This window comes from Sebastes fasciatus, chromosome 17 (assembly GCF_043250625.1).
Source record: "Sebastes fasciatus isolate fSebFas1 chromosome 17, fSebFas1.pri, whole genome shotgun sequence".
NCBI classification, from domain to species: Eukaryota; Metazoa; Chordata; class Actinopteri; order Perciformes; family Sebastidae; genus Sebastes; species Sebastes fasciatus.
In genome coordinates this window covers 12,038,314-12,058,190 of record NC_133811.1, presented here as the reverse complement: position 1 = coordinate 12,058,190, position 19,877 = coordinate 12,038,314, and the positions used below count along the sequence as shown (strand labels likewise).

The 19,877-nt window shown below is 41.5% G+C and overlaps 1 protein-coding gene across 1 annotated transcript in view; it reads right to left on the bottom strand.

The window, feature by feature from the left end:
• csmd2 (CUB and Sushi multiple domains 2) overlaps positions 1-19,877 on the bottom strand; it is a 282,555-nt gene that overhangs the window by 202,211 nt on the left and 60,467 nt on the right. Inside the window, exon 4 of the mRNA XM_074613264.1 lies at positions 1,001-1,195. Coding sequence (XP_074469365.1) covers positions 1,001-1,195 — 195 coding nt within the window. The remainder of the gene's footprint in view (positions 1-1,000; positions 1,196-19,877) is intronic.

Genomic DNA, 19,877 nt, shown 5'->3' with positions numbered 1-19,877 from the left:
AAAAACAAGGTCAATGTTGTAATCTACAATACTATGATCTTTAGGTTTTCAGAGTTAATGTATAAAATGCAGGGCGCCAAAGTTAATAATAGCACGTTAATGCAAATGAGTTTTAACGCCACTAATTTATTCAACGCATTAATGCAACTTGCGATTTTTAAGGTCGTAGTGGGCTCAGTTTTAAAACTAGAGTGAAGACACTGGCATCATATGAAACTAGAAAACCTAAGGAGACTAAAAAACACTCCAAACTTGGGCTAAATTTTGGTGAGGAAAAACTGGCATGGCCATTTTCTAAGGGGTCCCTCGACCTCTGAAATCAAGATATGCGAATGAAAATGGGTTCTTTGGGTACCCACGAGTCTCCCCTTTACAGACAGGCCCACTTTATGATAATCACATGCAGTTTGGGGCAAGTCATAGTCAAGTCAACATACTGACATACTGACAGCTGTTGTTGATTGATTTCCAATAATAAATATATACATTTAGTATTTGTATTAAGTTAGCATATTTGCCCACTCCCATGTTGATAAAAAAATGTGTGATTAATTTGCAATTAATCGCAATCAACCATGGACAAACATGTGATTAATCATGATTAAATATTCTAATTGATTGACAGCCCTAATTATAATTATAATAAAATGTTACCTTTGTAAATGTTCATTACATACCTTCCAGCCATTCTGTTCTTAGTTGGTATTACCCTGATTTGTGTATTTGTAATCCAGCTTTACAGCTGAGGTTAAAATAACCTCCCTATGATTTCACCAAATGCTGTATCTTTATTTATATATTTTTAAATAACATTTTATCAAACTAAATTTGATTATCTGTGGCATATCTCTGAGCTGGCTGTCAGTCCTCAGGGTCACACATTTTCCTACAAAGCTAAGTTAAATTAGACGTGATTAAAACATTCACTTTGTGGTCAAAAAAGTCTTCAAGATCTAGCCTGTTCTGATAAACAGTTTTTACACTGCACCCCCTTACATACCTCTGCAGTAGGGAAGGGGGAAATCCCAGGCAGCAGTACCCGATGAAGTGGCGAGGCAAGACAGGGTGGTGTGACCCTCCAGCACATAGCCTGGGCTGCAGCTGTAGCGGATCTTATCCCCAATGTTGAACGTGGACCCCTGCTGGTGGCCATTAAGTAGCTGTCCGGGATTACCGCAAGTGTAGCTGGGCAGAGCTGGAGACAGAGGGGAGAGAATAGACAGTTAATGAGGCTGTATGTGGTACTGCTTCATGTTAGTACTGACAAGAGATGGGAAATCAGGGGAAAATACAGGAAGAGTCTGGTGACAATCAATGACATCCGCTCATGACAACATATCTGACCCAGCCATGACAAAAAAAAACACTAATAAAATATTTTCCTGGCTATGCACAGACAGTACAGTTTAGTAGCAGAAGTGCTGATACAGTTCCACAAACCAGACATGGTTATGGAAACCTGCACAGTCAGTAACAGTACAATGATATCCACTGAAGTAGATTTACTTTCTCATTTTGTTTTTCTCCCTAGAGTACCATAATAGTCACTCAGTCCCTCATTGATGCCTTGTTGACCATCGCAGCTTGTCCCATCATGTACTGGCATGCAAATAAGTGAGACCAGTATTGATAGAACCTTGTCTAATCGTGTGTTATCGTGCAAATTAAGTTCAAAGGAAGTTCAGCCAAACTCTCGCTCCTGAACCTCTTGCTTCGGTCTTGCAGTACAAGACGCGTGACTGTAGCTTCTGTTCCCCTTGATGACATACAGTAGAACGCCTAAGCCTAAAAATACTGGCTAAAAATACTATATAGGTGCGTAGCGGGGGAGATGGCTTTGTTCTTGCTGCATCTCATACAATAAATCCTCAGAGTATGAATTAAACTGTCAAGACCAAACAATCATTACACACACACACACACACACACACACACACACACACACACACACATGCACGTTGTCATCCAGCTTGAAGCCCCAGTCACAGTCACACACTCCCACACAGTGAGGGAGCTGGCCAGAGCATGTGCTGGACTTTGGATGAAACTCAGTCTCTCCACAGGGACTGGCCTGAACTCCGAAGAGGACAGAATGGCTCCTATACAGCAACACAGCTTACTGGCACATCAACATCACATTCAATGCACACTTGCTTTTTTCTACCCTATCGGATGTCTCCAGATTCATAATGTATTACAAAATCCTATAATATTTCAAAGGCAATTCGTTTATTTTGGCTGCACGGCAAAAATGTTTATCTTAACAAGAAAAAACAGCCCCATATTCAGTTTGGAAAATGCTTTTGTTTTAAGATAAATAAAGTTAAACAAGGATAAGCGCAAATGACATGAAGATGCTTTAAATCGCCTTTGCAATAGTCTTTTTGTATCATTTTATTTGCATATGTATCACACACACAAAGTGCTTTATTGAAGAGTTCATTTTGTGTTTTAAAAAAACAATTTCTTGTTTTGTTTGTTTATCTATTCCCCCTTTCTAGCCCGGTAAGCTAAGACTTCCTTACAGCAAGGTCTAACAAGGACGGATCAATCATTTTATCCAGCAGTGCATTCCACAGGGCATGAGCGGTGGAATTAACTGTCTGGTGGTGAATAAATAGACTGCAAACAGTTTGTGTCCGGTCCACCATCAGACAACAACAATGACCTCTAAGTGCTAGATTTTGGATGTGTGTGTGTGTGTGTGTGTGTGTGTGTGTGTGTGTGTGTGTGTGTGTGTGTGTGTGTGTGTGTGTGTGTGTGTGTGTCTGTGAGGGTACCCCTCATAAAAAAGGTTACCTTAGCTGTGAAGTTATGAGACAGTAAGCCTTTAGTGATGCTATCTCACAGCTTGGATATAAATTCTGACTATTTGTGTTCAGATTTGGCAGTCTGTGTTCATAGATGGAGCGTTGAGGGGTTTGCAGATGACAGAGAAGTCCAAAACAAAAGCAATGTACTGCTGTCTCACTAATACACAATGTCATTCCCCGTATTTGGACAATGCATTATTGACTGACAGAATACAAATATGATATAAATATCAGAAAAACTCTATCATTCACTATTTATATTCTGTAAGTTATTCAAACATTAAAATGTAAATAAAAGTATAAAACTATGTATTTGTGTGTGTGTAGAGGGATTTTGGAGGTTATGAACTTTCATTAATTCTCGCCGTAAAAAACATGCACTCTGCATTTATTCATTTCTTCCTTTAAATACATTTTAATTAAAAATGTGTCATAAATGTTGTAATTGGCTGAGCCGATCCAATGCTAGGTTGTTTTGCATTCATTTTCCAACCTAAAAATATACAAGCACAAAGTAGCTTCGATCCAGAAATTCAGTAACAGCGTTGTTGGCCAACAGCAAAACACATTAGCCAAATCCTTGTTGTCGCACACAACATTTCTCTACTTTTCTTAAGAGGCTCTTAAAGGGTAAATTCAGCAGTGACTCACTTAGGGCAGACAACTGCAGCTGTATGTTGCACTTCTAGCTACATCCCAATCAGAGATTTCACAGCAGGTGTTTTCCATCATCTGTCGAAGGTAGAACACCTGCTCAGACATAAAGGATTCTGCCCTATATGACTCAGTGCTGATTTATATGTTAAAGTATGTGGGTGTAGTACTTGGGTGCTCTCCCTCTGGCCTACTCCTATACTCTGATGACAGACTGACTTGTCACTTTCAGGCTCCACTGTGCCATAGCCTTTATTTTGACCAGTCAAGGCCACCTTATTACAGCTTCCCTTCCATCACTACCAGATTAGCATAAAAACAAGGACTCTGTCCGATTAACATATGAGCCACAGGGACTCAGGCTTCGGTGCTGCAGCAACAGCCACAGGGGGCCCTGTTGGCATGCAGGTGACTGCTTCACCCCAGTGCTTGTGGTGACTGTTCAACATAGCTCTCGTGTCACAAAAGTTTGAGTTTGAATAACATTTCAGAGATCGAATGGGATGAGGGTCAGCTCGGACAGAAGGTTAGAGTGAAGTACAGGAATAAATAACTTTCTCACAGCAGACGTCTTGACTCGTGCCAGTGACGCGGGGCCCTGACATTGTACATGCTGGTTTACCGGCACGGATTACTGGCAAGCTTAAATGGAACGGAGCCATCATTAATGATATTAGTTACACCTGTGCTTTTCCTGCTATGAGAAGTCAAAATGTCCGCTGCGGGAACGGCCTATTTTTGGCTTGGAGAAAGAAAGAAAAACTGAGAAAGACAACAGATGTGTGAGAAACAGGAGGTGTATGCAAGGTTAGCAACTGTGAGACTGGAGTTGGAGTTGGAGGTGGGAGATGACGTGTAGGACCGGATTGTTTCACAGGAAGCCAGTTTACAAGCTAATTTCAAACCAATAAAAAGCTAAATCATCATCAGACGATAGCCAGTAAGATCCCAGATTGCATTTCGTCATTTCATTTAAACAAGAAAAAGAAGATCCACTCGATGGCAGTAGGGTACTTTACAACAAAATTTGCTTGAGTCTCTCAGAGTTTACGACATACACCTGAATGCACCATAAAGTTCATGTTGGCGTCCAAACACTTTGCCGTACAAAACGATGTAAACCGTGCAGCGGTTAGCACTGTAACCTCACAGCAAGAGGGTCGCTGTCGAATCCGGCTTGGGGCCCTTCGGTGTGGATTTTGCATATTCTCTCCGTGTTAGCGTGGGTTTTCTACGGTTTCGCCGCCTTCCTCCCACAGTACAAAGACATGCAGGTTATGTTAATTGTTGACTCTAAATTGTCCGTACCGTAGGTGTGAACGAGAGTGTGAATGGTTCTGTGTCTATGTGTCAACCCTATGATAGTCTGGCAACCTGTCCAGGGTGTACCCTGCACCGGTGACTACAGGAAAGCTAGAGGATTTTCCAGTTCTGTTGTTTCTCCGTCATCTCCGACTCCGACAGTGGCCACTCCACCAGAATCTCGAAAAGTGCAGCTGCAGACTATCGGTAGGCTACATCGTGTCGACTTTGAAGTGTTTTTTTTTCTTCAGACGGGTGGAGACAAAAAAATACTAGGAGAATCGCCCATTCTGATTTTGACTTCGAAGGTCGAAATTGAAAGCTCTTTTCAATCGATTAGCGATTTAGAATAAAAATTGTGACACCCCTAGTATCTATATGGCCAAAATCAGGAAACCAAGGCAGCGGTGTATAAAAAAACACAACCGGCTTGTTTTTTGCAGTGCATGCTTTAAACTCATTTATCACAATATTCCATTTCTTCCTGTAGGCTAAATCCTAAACAGAAAGAGAGAGTATGAAAAGGGAGATGGAGAGGAAGAAAGACAAAAACAAACACACACACAAACACACCAAAGAGCTTGAGAGAAATAATGAGAAAAAGATTTTAAATATTTTCGAGACGACTTCACATTACTCTCCATTAATATCCTCCCCTACACACGCTTTCATACATCAGGATTATTTCGCAAATTATTCTACAAGCTTTATAGCCTTTCCCGTGGAAAACTTCCTGTTTAACAACAGAGAGGTGGGTTTCTTCCAGGGGGGTCTGTCATCACGTGGACTATTATATCCCAACCCCCCACACCCAAACCCGCAACAGCAGCCCTTGGGTGTTTGTCATGGCAGGTCCATAAGTCAGGAGGATGGGAGACTGTGACATGGCCCATCCCTGGAGGCCTGCATGCTTTAAGCACTTCCACTGCTGAAACGGCAAAGGATGCTCCTCGTCCATCAATGCGCCCCTCTCTACGGCACACACTGGCTAACAGTAGAAGCAAGTGCGAACAAACCACGTGCGCACACACATACACGCTGAGAGCAAGGAGCCACGCCATCCATCACACCACCCGTCCCTTACATCATCTGCTTACATCCCTTTATTCATTCCCATCTCTCTTCATACCCTCTCATTCCTGGTGACTAGGACGAAGGACAGTGGAGAAGGAGAAGGTGTGATGCGTATCTCCTGTGAGATGACCTTTGACCCTAATAAGACTGATGCTCTCTCATCCTGGGTGTCTTCGAGCCTGTTCCTCAATTTGTCATCCTCTCCTTCCTCAGGAAAAGGGAATTAGTAGTAGTTGTAGTATACCCTTGCATACTGTAAAACCCATTTGTCACAAAATGGTTCTTTAAAACAGCTTATGCTGCAAAATAAAGAGATTGTGAATATATTAGCACTATGTCGTAAGAGGCTTCGTTCAAGGAAGTCTTTCTGTTTTTAATCATGGACTGTATGTGAGAAGTGGACGGAGTTAGTGGACTGCCGTTTTGAAGCCTCGAGTTCAGCATTTTGGCCCTCTTGGTTTTTGGCCGTAGACCTCTTGATTTTTTGTAACCAGATGTGACACGAGAGGGCGGAGCTATGTACAACCGAACACTGAAAAGGGCATTTTTAGGCGACCGAGAATGTTATAATTAACTTTCATGAACTGAAAACACATCCTGAAATGGTTAAAGTTGTAAGACGAAAACATGGACAACTCCCAGACAGGCCAACACCGTGGTAGCGATTTGTCAATCACAAGGTAGACAAGCCCTGAAGCATATCCTGCTTTATTGTCTAATTTGACTCTAAATGGGACCATTATTCACTAAAAGAACATCATGCTTGGTTGAAGAAGACTTGAAACTAGCGATTGAGACCATAAACTCATGTTTACAATGTTTACTGAGGTAATAAATCAAGTGAGAAGTAGGGCCATTTTCTCATAGACTTCTAGACAATCAGACTTCTTTTTGCAACCAGAGGAGTCGCCCCCTGCTGGCTATTAGATAGAATGCAAGATTAAGACACTTCTTCATTGGCTTCACTTTTCAGAACTGGAGGTTGCCGCCCTTTTTTAATAGATAGATGAATATAGTTGTTGCAAATGGTAGACGATGAGATAGTAGAAAGATGGAAAAATGGATTTCCGCTATGTGATCAAAAGCAGATTTATCATTTATTGTGTCTCTTAAGTTATAAGACTCTAGTGGAAGGAGGAACCAAGTCCCTGAAGTAAATCAGAAGTAATATGCTGAGGTTAGGGAAAAGGCAAGAAATGGGAGAATTAAAGTGGCGTAAGAAAGTGTGTGAGATACAGAGAAAAACATGTGGAGATGAAAGCTGTGCAGACAACTTTGAGATCTGTCTCAATACAGTGGAGTTTTTCAGTTTTTCCTCATTTCTTTAGTCTAACATACATTCCCTAACATTACTGGGTATTTTTTTTCTCTCTTCTTATCTGTATTTTTCTTCAACATTCCATCTTTCTTTGAATAAGCAAAACAATTAAGGACGGGGTAGTGATTAAGACTGACTCTTTTTTAGATTTTGTTTGATTGAGAAAAAGATCCAGATACTGTAGACAGATGGTAAGGAACAAACAGTTGCAAGGATGTTGGGAGAAACAGCACTGTCATCAATAAGAGGGAGCTACATTCTGCAGCACCTGGCTCTAAATTAGTTTCCAGCATAAGAAAGCAGGACACACAAAAGACTAGTTGACCATTCAGTGACTCCCATTTCGGTGCGAGTTGCTGGAGTTTACCTTGTTTAAGAAATCCAACTCAGTTCCCTGCTGATTGAATGTTTGCCTTCGACTCTCTGTAGGTATTTATGGGCCCACCTTTGTATTGATCTCGGTACATCCTACATCACTCTTTTCCATCTTTCTTTTGGACTTTCTCTGTCTTCCCATTCCTTTTTCCTGTGCCTCTTCCCGCTATGCATTTGGAAGTGACATTGCGAGATCGATCCCAACGCACAGGTGCATTAGCTCAATAAGCAGTTTCTGCTTTGTCAAGCAGCAATTCAATCAATGCCTCCTGTTCCCTACACATGGGCTGAACAAAAGCTGGCAACTCCCATCACTTCTGGTTAGAGAGGCTGTGGAATGCAGAAATCCACTCTCCTTTATATCCAAGAAATAAATAGAATCCTACTGTTGAATGTGTGTCGGTGTATTATGTGGATTTATGAGTATCTGCAAACAAACAACTTCACTCAATAGATGAAGGCTAACACGATTAAAGGCCCCCTGTGGAGTTTTCTTGTAAACAAACAAAACTAAATGGGATGAATACAATGTTCAGATATTTTCTTAAAAATTTGAAACATGCATTGTTCGCATCAATGTTTGCTTGCGAGCAGTCTTCTTCTTCCCTGCCTTTGTTGGCGCATTGCTGCACATCTTGGCGCATTACAGCCACCTGTAGATCAGTGGAATAGTGTGACACCGTTGGCAAGAATGTGTATTGCATCACTCTCATGCACGTGCACATCTGTCCTGGTGCTCATGTATGAGACAAACAAAGCGGGGACCCACAAAAACTGCCCCATAGAGCTACTTGAGGTCAAAAACTCCACGGGTTACCTTTAAATGAAGACAGAACAAAGTTCATGGTGTTTACAAACTCATAGAGCAATTCTCAGTGCTTTCTGTCATCATTCTTAAGGAATAGCCGACTGAAACTGTTAGGTATTTCAAATAGAACAGGTTTTCATCTCATATATCTACAGTATATACTATATACTAGGGTTGCACAATGAATGGAATATTAATCACGATCACAATTTTGTCTTCCCACAATTAAATTAACATGATTGACTGTGATAACGGCGTTTAAAATGTATGCTCCGCTCATAGAAAACTCTGCTGCACATGAAATCAAGCGCTTACTAAACTAACAGCCACCCACCAGGGGGTGATCCAGATGTTTTTCGCTTAACTTTTGGGGAGCTGTCATACCGCTGCGTGTGCACCCTACTGTGGCAGCCTGTGGAAAACTTTCCTGAATGTTGCAGCAGCAGTCCAGAGAAGAAGAGTAAAATATATTGTATGTTACTCGTTTTGCTCTTCAAAATGAAAATGCACTGAATTCAGGTGAAAAAAAAACTTATTTCAAGTCTTAGTTTGATGCAAAAATGTGTACATTAGCAGGAATGTAGCACAGCACTGAAGTGAAAGCAGTGCCTTTAAGTATTTATTTAAATGTGAAATTGCAATAAAAAATATTCCGTCCCTAAAATCAATGAATAATCATGTCAAATAATAGTGATTTCAATATTGATAAAAATAATCCTGATCATCATTTTGGCCATAATCGTGCTGCCCTTATACTATACTACCAGATCTTGGATAGGTTGATGTTAAAGATAGAAATTCAATTCCAAATATCAATCAAATCTTTTTACTGGTTAAAAGTAAGCTAAATAAAACACTGACTGTTGACTTGTTGGCGCAACATTTAGTATCCTCTTGTTATTTTGTGTGTGGTTAAATGAGAAAAAAGTATGTTTGTGTGCATGGACAATTGTAGTCTTCCTCTGCCTCTTTGTTTTCACAATGCTTCTGTCCCTGTTTAATCTCTAAGTGACAAAACTATTTTCAGGAGGTCTGGCAGAAAATATTTCAGGCAACAACTCCTTTTAGACAGAAGAGGAAGGATAAGAGCTGTATTGCATGGTTTTTGAGACTATAAAAGCCAGAGCCAAGTTATAAGTTAATTACTGTGTTGAGTTCTCTGCAGCACTACTTTCCTGTAATGTTTATTTTCTAAACTAAGATGTTAAGGTAGTGGAAACACACTTAGCCCAACCACCTTAGATTTAGATACGCAGGGGAAACCCCTTATCAAAGTTGCTGAGTGTAATCACATCTGAGTGTGTTTATGTGTGTGCGTAAAAGTCCTATGTGTACCTGTGTGTGTGTACCTGTGTGTGCGCGGGTAATAGTTAATGTCGCACGGCGTGTCACTGCCTGAATGGTTTGGGGGGGGTTGAGATTTAGCTTTTGAAAATCCCTGTCTGATTTTGAGCTTAGCTGCGCATAAAGCTTCTCTAACTTGACACAAGAGAAATTGTGGAGTGAGAATGAGGGTGTGAACCTCTTGTACACAGACAATCAGACACACACATGCACAAAACAAAATGCACACAAATAGAAATACAGACCAGAATGAACTCTAGATATCCTCATTTCCCACGCACACAACAGCAGGTGCAGTAAAAAAAAAAGGGCCAGTTGCTGTGTGGGAGGCGCTGAGGTGTGAAAGAGAGCTCATACAGAATTTATGGCTACCGACAATGTCTGCAAAACGGAATAATGTGCCATTCAGTAGCCATTCACTATATATGAGACTAAACTAAGAGGGATTGGGGAGCATGAGAAGGAAAGCCAGAAGACAGATGAGAGGCAGGTCTGGGGGAGCTGGGAAGAGAGATCAACACATCTGTGTCCAGTCTTGACTCTGGCTGGCTTGAAGCATCTAAATCCCCATGGCTTTGCAGGCTTATCTCTCCACTGGCATTACTCTTTCAAACAGAAATCACAGAAATCCTGTGGTCACACCTGCAAGCTGAAGTACACAGGTGCACAGAGACACATAAATCCCAAATCAAGAAGATTACATGTGAACGCAAACTGCGGTGGTTCGTTTAATAGCTGTGAATTTACTACTGGGTGGGTCAGCCGATGGTTTGAGATATTGTACTATTGCAATATGTCGTTGCGATGGTATACTAATGAAGTAGATTCTGCCTTATGCTGGTATGTACAGTCAGATGAGTCTATCGAACACTCGGCTATAGTAAAGACAAAACAATTTCAGAAAAACAGCAAGGTATTTTAAATTTACATAATTTCATATAATAAGGTTATTTAATTGTGCGGAAAGAATGTTGGTGTACAAACTTATCCAATTATAGTACAGCAGTGATTTGTAGCTATATGCCAGTTATATTACATCAGTTCTACGCACTGAGGTTTTTAGGTTTGGGAGGGGGGGGGGGGGGGGGGGAATTGGTATCAATCAGTCAGTGCTTGGTGTCATCTTGGGAATAAGTATTAGAGAGAGAAATTGGATCAGTGCATCCCTAGTCCATTTACCCATTAGAGATTTTTTTATTTGGAAGTGAACATTTTTTCCTTTTAATTTCAAAGTTTTTGGCCAAGAGTGATGTTTAAAGTGGCAATAGGCAGTCGATTTCTGGCATCATTGGGCAAAAATTCCATAATAACCTTTCAGCATATTTTAGTTCAAGTGCTCTGAGAGAAAACTAGACTTCTGCACCTCCTCATGGCTCTGTTTTCAGGCTTTAAAAAATCTAGCTTGTGACAGGAGACTTTGACCAATTACAGGTCATTTCATTGAGAGAGTGTTCCTTATTGGCTGTGCTCCGGTCTTTTCTCCAATCTCGCTTACTTCAGCTTTAAGGCAAGGTTACCAAAAGCCTTAGCATCAATCCTCTGGGAAAATAAATATACATATCAAAATGCATGGCAATTCCACCAAAAGTTGTCAACATATTGTGTTTTACACCAAAGCATGATGTAGAGACAGTCAGACCAGCATTCCCATCCTTAGGTCCTACTGTTGGGACAAGGACTAGAAGCCGTCTACCCCTGCTTTCTTGTTTTTTCTGCATTTTGTCTTGCTTTGCCCTCCCCTCAGCCGATCCTCTCTTCCCCACTCTGCAAGTTGCCTTGGAAACAGTAAAGGCCCACCAGAGAGGACTTTGTGGAAGGGGAAGTGTCGATGCGTAAACGTGCAGGTTTGTGGGGAATGTGAGAAAACAAGCGCACCTCTTTTCTTCGAATGCAGTAAACCTGAAAATACTCAAATATGCGGCCCCCTTGACTATATACTTGTGACTATCCAGGTTGTCTTCCAACCTTTGTTGACATGTTTATACTGTCATTCCATATGTCACATGACTAGGCTATGAAGCTAAAGCCTTCATCACATACATATAAGAAGAAAAAGTATCCTCCCGAAAATTATAGAGAAGCATTCGTCACTTTATCAAGTCAACAGGTCAAATGCCAATACATCCCATTAACCATGTCTCCTTCAATTCACTTTAGTTTCCATCTGTTTAGTTATCTGACTTGTGCAGGTAATAGAGCAGCGGTGGCTTGATGAAGCAAAGGTGCATTGGAAAGATTAATCAATACCTTTATTTAACCTTGGCTTTTCCCTTAAATTTCTCACTCTCTCTTTCTTGCGCTCTCTCTCTCTATTCCCTGTCACCTGCTATATGGCGAAAGGCAAGGAAATCCCAGGTTCACCACTCCATAAAATATCTTTTTGATCCAGTACCACAGGCGTTGACATCAAAAGAACATATCTGTGATGTGTTGATACATCTTCTGAGGCTGATATCGACATCTGATAATTTTCTGTTTCCTTCGTATTGTGTTTACTGTAGTGTACAAATAGTACATAGGTTTTTTCCAGGCATGATTACCAAAGTTAAGCAAAAGACAATGTTAGATTCATATTGTTGCTAATTTGACAGATAAGTAAGATAACAAGTAAGTGCTAAGTCACAAAAATGCCAAATCCAGAGCCGGGCCAGCATTTGACAGACAGGTTTGTGTAGCCAAAAATGCAGCTGAAAGTGCAGATTGACTGAAAAGTCTCCCAGAATGCATCATAATAACTTTACTTCTAAATCATATGCTGTAATTTGCTAAACAAATGGCTCCGACTCCACCACCGATGGGGCCAACAACACAACAACCAATGATTTTTTTGACCTGAGGGAAATGCAGGTCAGTGCTCTGTCTGAGGAGCGGCACAATGTCATCTATTTCACTGGTCAGAACTTTATGACCAAAGAATTGTTGATTATAGCACCGTGTAACTACAGAAAACTTCCAAGCATGCACACATGCTGGTGAATCATATTGCAAACAACCAGGTCATTGTCACTGACAGAAGAGACGGTTTATCATCTCTACTTTATACTTTTTTATCATTTGTTGTGACATACTGTAACTGGCGATGCTAAACTCTGTGATTATTGTTTAGATTTTGATAGCTTAAAGTAATTAATATGACAAATCATTAAGAAAAAAAAATGTTGTTACAAAATAACAGGGCAGAAAAATTATTTGTCCTCCCTTCGCCTTTGAAGGAACATCAGAAACCAAATGGGAGAAATCAATATATGATATTTTTTGGTTTCGACGGAATACCTCTCCGGTATTTTTCTGCGTAGATGGGATACTGGGTCCGATAAAGTCAATGAAATTATGCATAAAGCAGTCAGTATTCTATCATAGGCAGAGCAGACAGTCACACTGAGCCAGACAGCAGCCTGCTACACACAAGAGCCACAACAACCCGTATTAGCTTTCCTGCTAAAGTGTCTTTCTACTTGCTATTATTGGCTCTGACTGTGTGAGTGCTCTGATCCAAAGATCTGGTAAAGACTGGCACCTCTTCACTACATGCTGTTTGTATATGATCACTAGAAATGTATGAATCAGACAGATCATGTTAAGAATGACTCACATTCTTGACATGACAAAGACCTTCATGGATAAAAAGGTCAAAGGAAGTATCCGTATTCCTATGGAGCGAGTATAGCTTGTGCACAAGTGAAGCCTCTTTACTCCGTGCAGTTCTGTTTTTGGCTCAACTCTTAACTCACAGACTCTGCCTTTAGTCTGTACGCTCCGCTTCACCAGTTAAATCATCCTGTCATCCTTATGCTCGCAATTTTTTAAGACCAAGTGCCTGATCTGCCTGTATGACAGCTGGCAATGCATTACAGTTTGTTTTTTAATAGAGTAGGAGCTTCAGTTGCCTTTGCTACCGTGCGAGAAAATAATACGAGACGTAAACTAAATTAGCAAAGAATCAGGCCCCTAAGAAGCAATTTGTTGATATTACCATAGTTTCTGAGAGGATTCACAATTTGATGGACTGACTATACCGGCAATACAAGTGGTTTGACCGGTTCAATTTAGATTTTCTGTTCCATGTCTAAAGCAGCCTCTCTCGTCGATCCCGCAATCATCATCAAGTGCACCACATTTAGATCCCTTTGTAATATTATAATTAGTTACATTTGGCCAATTACTGAACTGCAGTTAGACGGGAAGAATCATGCAATCATAAAATCCATTAAATTGCTGTATTCTGGTACAAGGCTATCGCTCTGGTGCATTATAGCTTTCTTCACTTCTGACTCACTATTGTCATCACAATATGATAATCCATCAGAACATGCCATCTTCTCCTCTATTTAACGACTTATCTTCTTTACCCAGCAGGATTTGTGACCTTATTTTATATCATACTTCATTTCAGGCATTTTCTATAAGATGCACACTACATAATCGTCTTATCTAGATGCTCTGTAGTGCGTCTTTTCTTCCTCTATACCCCCCTCCAGCCCAAAAAGAATCAGTGGGACTTCATGCAAAAGGAGAAGTTTCATGGTATTAGGCTACCGCTTCCTTGTTTCCTACAAATCCCACCCTGTATTCCCCAAGCTAGTCTCTTCTTTTGATTCCAGACCTATTGTAGGGGAATAGTTCCCTGGGGATGTGTTCATCCTATAGTCAATGTTTGCTTCATCCTTTATGTTTCCTTTCAACTTAAGGATCATAAAGAAAGAAGGGTAGGGTGATATATCCTATATGTCTTGCGTCTTGTTCTACGCTGGATGTAGTAAATGACTATATCATGAACATCCAGTACAAATTGTCAAATTGGCTATTTTTTGTTAAGCCGCCAGCATGGTACGCGCTTTGGCGTTTCGCTTCTCTCGCTCCCTCTATGGCTCTCTCCCATTGACGGTATATATAGATGGACGACATGCCATCTTTGGGAAAAACGTTATTTGACGTGTACTTAAAAGAATGATCAAATAGCTCCCGGTGGGTATCAAATAGTATTTTTTACTTGAAATGCCCATCCCTATTTTAAAAAGAATGAATAGACTTGTAAAAAAAACAAAAAACTGATATAATCCATACACATACCATTCTGTAAAGAAAGCTCAGTGCTGCTGCTAAATCAAGTGTCATCTGGAGGTGATCCAAGTAAAGCCCATAAATAAACCATGTGATTTGTCAGTCAAAACACATTCAGGAGCTACACAACCGTGCATGCGGAGTATAAAGGAAACGAAGCAGAATTCTACTCTCAGTTCACACACAAAAGATGCCAATTTTACTCCCCACCCACTCTCGCAAAGATGGCTCGCCCCAAAAATACCCTCCCTTTGACAGAACACCTCGGCTTGTTCCCAGTCTTTGCCTCATTACACTGAGTAGCAACTGTGAATTAAGGCCTCAAATAGAGCACGTAGCAATGCCAAATGATGGGTAAGAGACAAACACAAAACAAACAGGTGTGCCTTCACTTTACGCTTCAGCGACGGCGCATTTTGCACCCGTGAGCTCGTCAGGCACACACAGTGGAAGGCAGAGAGACACACGGAGAGGGACAAACATCAACACGAGGATAAACACAAATCAGCTAAAAAGCCCGGTATCTGTGCAACTCTTGAAGATATTTGTCTACTTCCAAGCAGTCAGAGGAGGAAGGTTTATTTCTCTGTGACACCTCCCGGTTGTCTCTCTTCCCTCCAGTAAATCAACCTTAAGTGGCCCGGGCTGTTTCTCTGCTGTCGGTGTCAAAACAGTGGAAATCCAACTGAGAACAACAAACATTGATTCTCTATCGCCTAAGTGAAGAAGAAGCAGAACAAACACAGCTGACCCATGTGATTGTGTTGAGGGAATTATATTACGCAGTGCTTGTGTGTGTGTATGTAAGTCTGTATGATTGGCCACATTGTTTTCCCTTGGCTTACGTTTGTGCCATTTGTAAAGATTCAGCACTGCAATTTATCACAGTATAGACTGAATTACTCCCAATCCGATACAGAACAATCAGCAATCCTATATCTAGTCAGTAACCATGACGTTAAACATACGTGTACATTAACAGCCACAGTAATTCAATTACAGATTTAAAAAATGTCGTTAAAAAATCTCTACAAAGACTCAGTCAACTTCCCAGAACAAATACTACTAGACCTTAAATTTGACCTTTAACATTTAGGTGGGCTAACAAGTGAATACTCAACAGTCGATAAGGTCTGAAAAGGGATGAGTGGAGGGAATTGATAATGGCTGATCGATAGGTCTGGCCTGATGAATGGCTGCACATTAGAGCAGCCTAGTAAACGGAAAAATTATTAAACACAGCAGCCAAGAGGGAGCCGCTTGGTTTGATATCAATTAAAGCAATGAAAAAGAATGCACTGGTTACTGTTCATAACCGCCGCCGGGTATTTCATCATGGATGGTAACATGCATGCAAGGCAATCTTAATGATGTATTAGATTACACAAGTGCTTAATGATAAATGTGGGTTTATTAAAGTTGCCTATACTTGAGTCTTCAGTAAATACGTTGTTAAAAGTTTAATTCCAATCAAACTAATTGGGAAGAAGCAATGGAGGGGAACCAGAAGACTGCACCATATAACAAACACACACAATATGATTGCATATTGCCTTTCTGAATAACTTTTAAACTCACAACAGCTGAACATTTTCTGGATCAATAAACTGTCACACCAATTTACCTGCGAGAGAAAGAGAGTAAATACGCCAATAAATACTATACTGTCACAAACAATAGACGAGAAGTCTGATATGGTATTGCCTGGAATTTTCTTGTGCGTCTCGATAGTCACGGCATATCCGCAGACCTCCTCTTCCTCCCACCTGCTGAGAGTCTCCGTCACACCGAGCTAACGCAGAACCCCCACTAAGCGATCAATACAGATACCTCCTTTAATAGTTTTATACTCTCTCACCCTGTCTGTGATGAGTGACTGAACATGACATGAAAACATGACAATCCCAGCACATCTCACCCTTCCTCACACCCTCAAAGGCTCCCTTCCCTGTCAGGCTGACCTTCAATTACCTCAGCACAAGTGGACACTAATTCGCTTCAAGTTTTCTCAACCATATTGCATACACCTATAGCACATACTCTTGGCAGTGAAAAAGACAAAGCACGTTAAGTCACGGAGCTTTCCTTCAGGCACTGGAAAGTGTTCTACTTTGCGCTGCTTGCATGTTGTTAAAAAAAAGCTCCATTTACAAAAGGAGATTCATCACCTCGGTCTCAAGTGCAGATACGCATTTGCACATAACTGCATACACGTACGCACTCATACGCATATTCAGAAGCACGTTCCTAACTCATCCCAGCTCAGAAACAATGACACCCTAATCCGAGGACAATACGGGCACTAATCCACACAAAACAAGGATTGTACAGAGAGACAAACGTGGGAGTGAGGGAGAGAAAGAGCTAGCGCGCTAACAAGCAAAGGAGGCTAATCCTGATGAGAGATAGAGGCCGGGAGAGAAGGATAAAAATGACTGTTAGGGGAGGGCGAGAGAGATGGAGCAGAGAGAAAGTGGGAGAACGGAAGTATGAGAAAGGGAGAGGAGTAGAAGGAAGGTTCGGACATAATGGTCTAGACATCAGAGTACATTTCATTTTGTTGTTTGTTCCGTTCTCAGAGGAACGTTAATATGCAACAGCTGATAAAATCCACCAATGGCAGTTGTTATTTTAACATCAATGGTTGCTGGCTCAAACTGAGAAACCTGTGGATTGCTGATTTCCAATAAAAGACTGGAGAGTCAACCCAAAAAGACTATATAATTATTATTATGGTCAAACTAGTCAAAACCCAGTCATAGCTCCACTTACCGTTATTAAAATCCAGATGAAATAAAAAAAAAAAAAATGCTGTTTCAAACCGTTTACATCACCTTCCTGGTCAAATTGTGCACCTATATAACAATATACACAAATAAAATTACAAAAATGATATTTCTTCATATTTTGGTGTCAAAATCCAATCACCTTTTCTTCCTGTACAACAAAATATGATGTCTTCTTCTTACGTATAAGCTATTACCAACCAATTTCCACCAATAATATCATGACATCCATCCATCAATCAAATCTGCAACTTTACCGACAACAGAGAAGTTAAAAGACGATCTGACTTCTGTTTCACTGGGACTTTAAAGTTACTGTGCACATCGTACAAACAAAGAACTGGATTTATCCTAACCCCCCTTATTGAAAAAGTAGGTACAGCTGCAAAAGGTGAACTGTCACCTGCTCGCTATTGAGGGTTATCCAAGGCTGGAATTAATTACATCAAAGTCTACGATCCCGAGGATTGAGTAGATGACATTTACAAGAGGCCAACCAAGGCGCTTAATTACACACTTTTTAAGTGGCAGAATTAGTGTGCCAGACTGGTACCGCACATAAACAGTGGAGGCATAACAACACTAGCAACCTTTTGGAGAAGTCAAACTAAACAGGTAAAGGGGATGAAGTGTTTTGGGTGACATTTTATGCGGTCAAAACCCCAATAACAAAGTGCTATGTCAGAGGAGAGCAGTTTTGGGTTCCTTGTGCTTTTTAGGGAGATGAGCTCACTTACTAAAAAATGCATGGCTGTGGAGAAGGATGAGCGCCGTGCATGAGTAACGGTGCGAGCAAATGTGCCGTGTGGCGCTTCTTGTGTTCCTCTGTCCTGCTTTTTCACAAGAAGATTCCCTCATAGCTTAATCCATTGCCTCACAGCTGTGAGTCATCCTTGTCTTTCTATCTGTCACACTTCATCTTTTTTTATTTTTATTTTTCTCTTCCCCCTTTCCATACGATCTACCTTTCAATCCCCCTCTCAGTCCTTTCTATGGTTAACCCCTCTCCACCAGTTGATGTCTCTTTTCCTGTGTCTCCCCCTTGTCTTCCTCACAATCTCCCTCTCTCTTTGTTAGGATGCAGTGAGGGTAGGCCCTGTCAGTGTGTAGTCTGTCAGTGTGGAAACAGTAGGGAGCACAGAAGAGAGCCTTTCACAGAAGCCAGAATGCAGACAGACATGAGAGAAACACCTCAATGTTCACTCTTCCTGACTGCAGAACAGAAAACCTCGTATATATGTGCACAGTATAGAAATGTACACAACCAAGCACCCTCACACACACACACACAAAAACAGATATGCAACACTGTCAACACACCCTGCCCACTGCCCTAGTATTCGCCTCAGTCTGTCTGTCACTTTGTGCCATTGTCACACTGCTCACACCTTAGCGTCTCCCCCACAGTGGGACAGGCTCCCTTTGCTGCGATCCACCAACATGTGTTCAGCTCGATACAAAGTCACACACATATGCACTCTCATATAGGCGCACCCACACACAAACATATGCTGCTTGCTCCAGGGCACTCGGTCAAACATCCCCATACCACAGGGTCACATTTCCAGAGGGACTGCATTGATTAACCAGTGGACTAGTAGCAGCAGGACGCCACCGGGGAGCGGACGGAGAGCTCCACTCTGCTGGCACAGCCCTGACAGGCCTGTTTCCTTCTGCTGTCCGGCTAGGGTTGGGTTGATTTCCGTTTTTTTTGCCGGATCCGGTTTGATTTTATGCAAACCGGTTGAACTGGCATTTGTTATTATGACACTTTCTGGCAAATTAGAATGTAGCCTACACCAGCAACCTGTCGCTGATGCCGTCACAGCGCTAAATTCTGCTTGTATTTTAGTTTGGTTATAGACGGACTAAGTAGTGTCTGACTGGCCGTGCGCAATTTACTGCCGAGTCAAGCCCGGCAACGTGAAGGAGATCGCATGGCGCACACTGTGTATGTTAACTAGAGAGTACTTTTTATTGGGGTGACGAGACAAGACGAGTTTCTGCCAGCCAGTGTATTGCAGGCCAAGCAGCCCGTAAAGTTAGCGAGTGGGCGGTCGAGAGAGAGAGACAGAGTGAGAGAAAGACAGAGACTGAGAGCGAGCATGTCACGGACCGACGGTGAGTATGAAGTTATCAGTAATGTTACAGCTGTGAAAGCAGCAGTGCAGTATGTGTACAGTTTCGGCTGTCCGGGAATAAATGCAATAACTCCTCAAGACCCGAGCCAAGATCCCGTTTCTTGCTTGCCACCTGCTAATTGAAGTGACGGTGGTTAGCCCTGAAGATAGCAACAGCAACGGCCCAGGCTCACTTAAGATGGGCTGACCTTTAAGACAGAC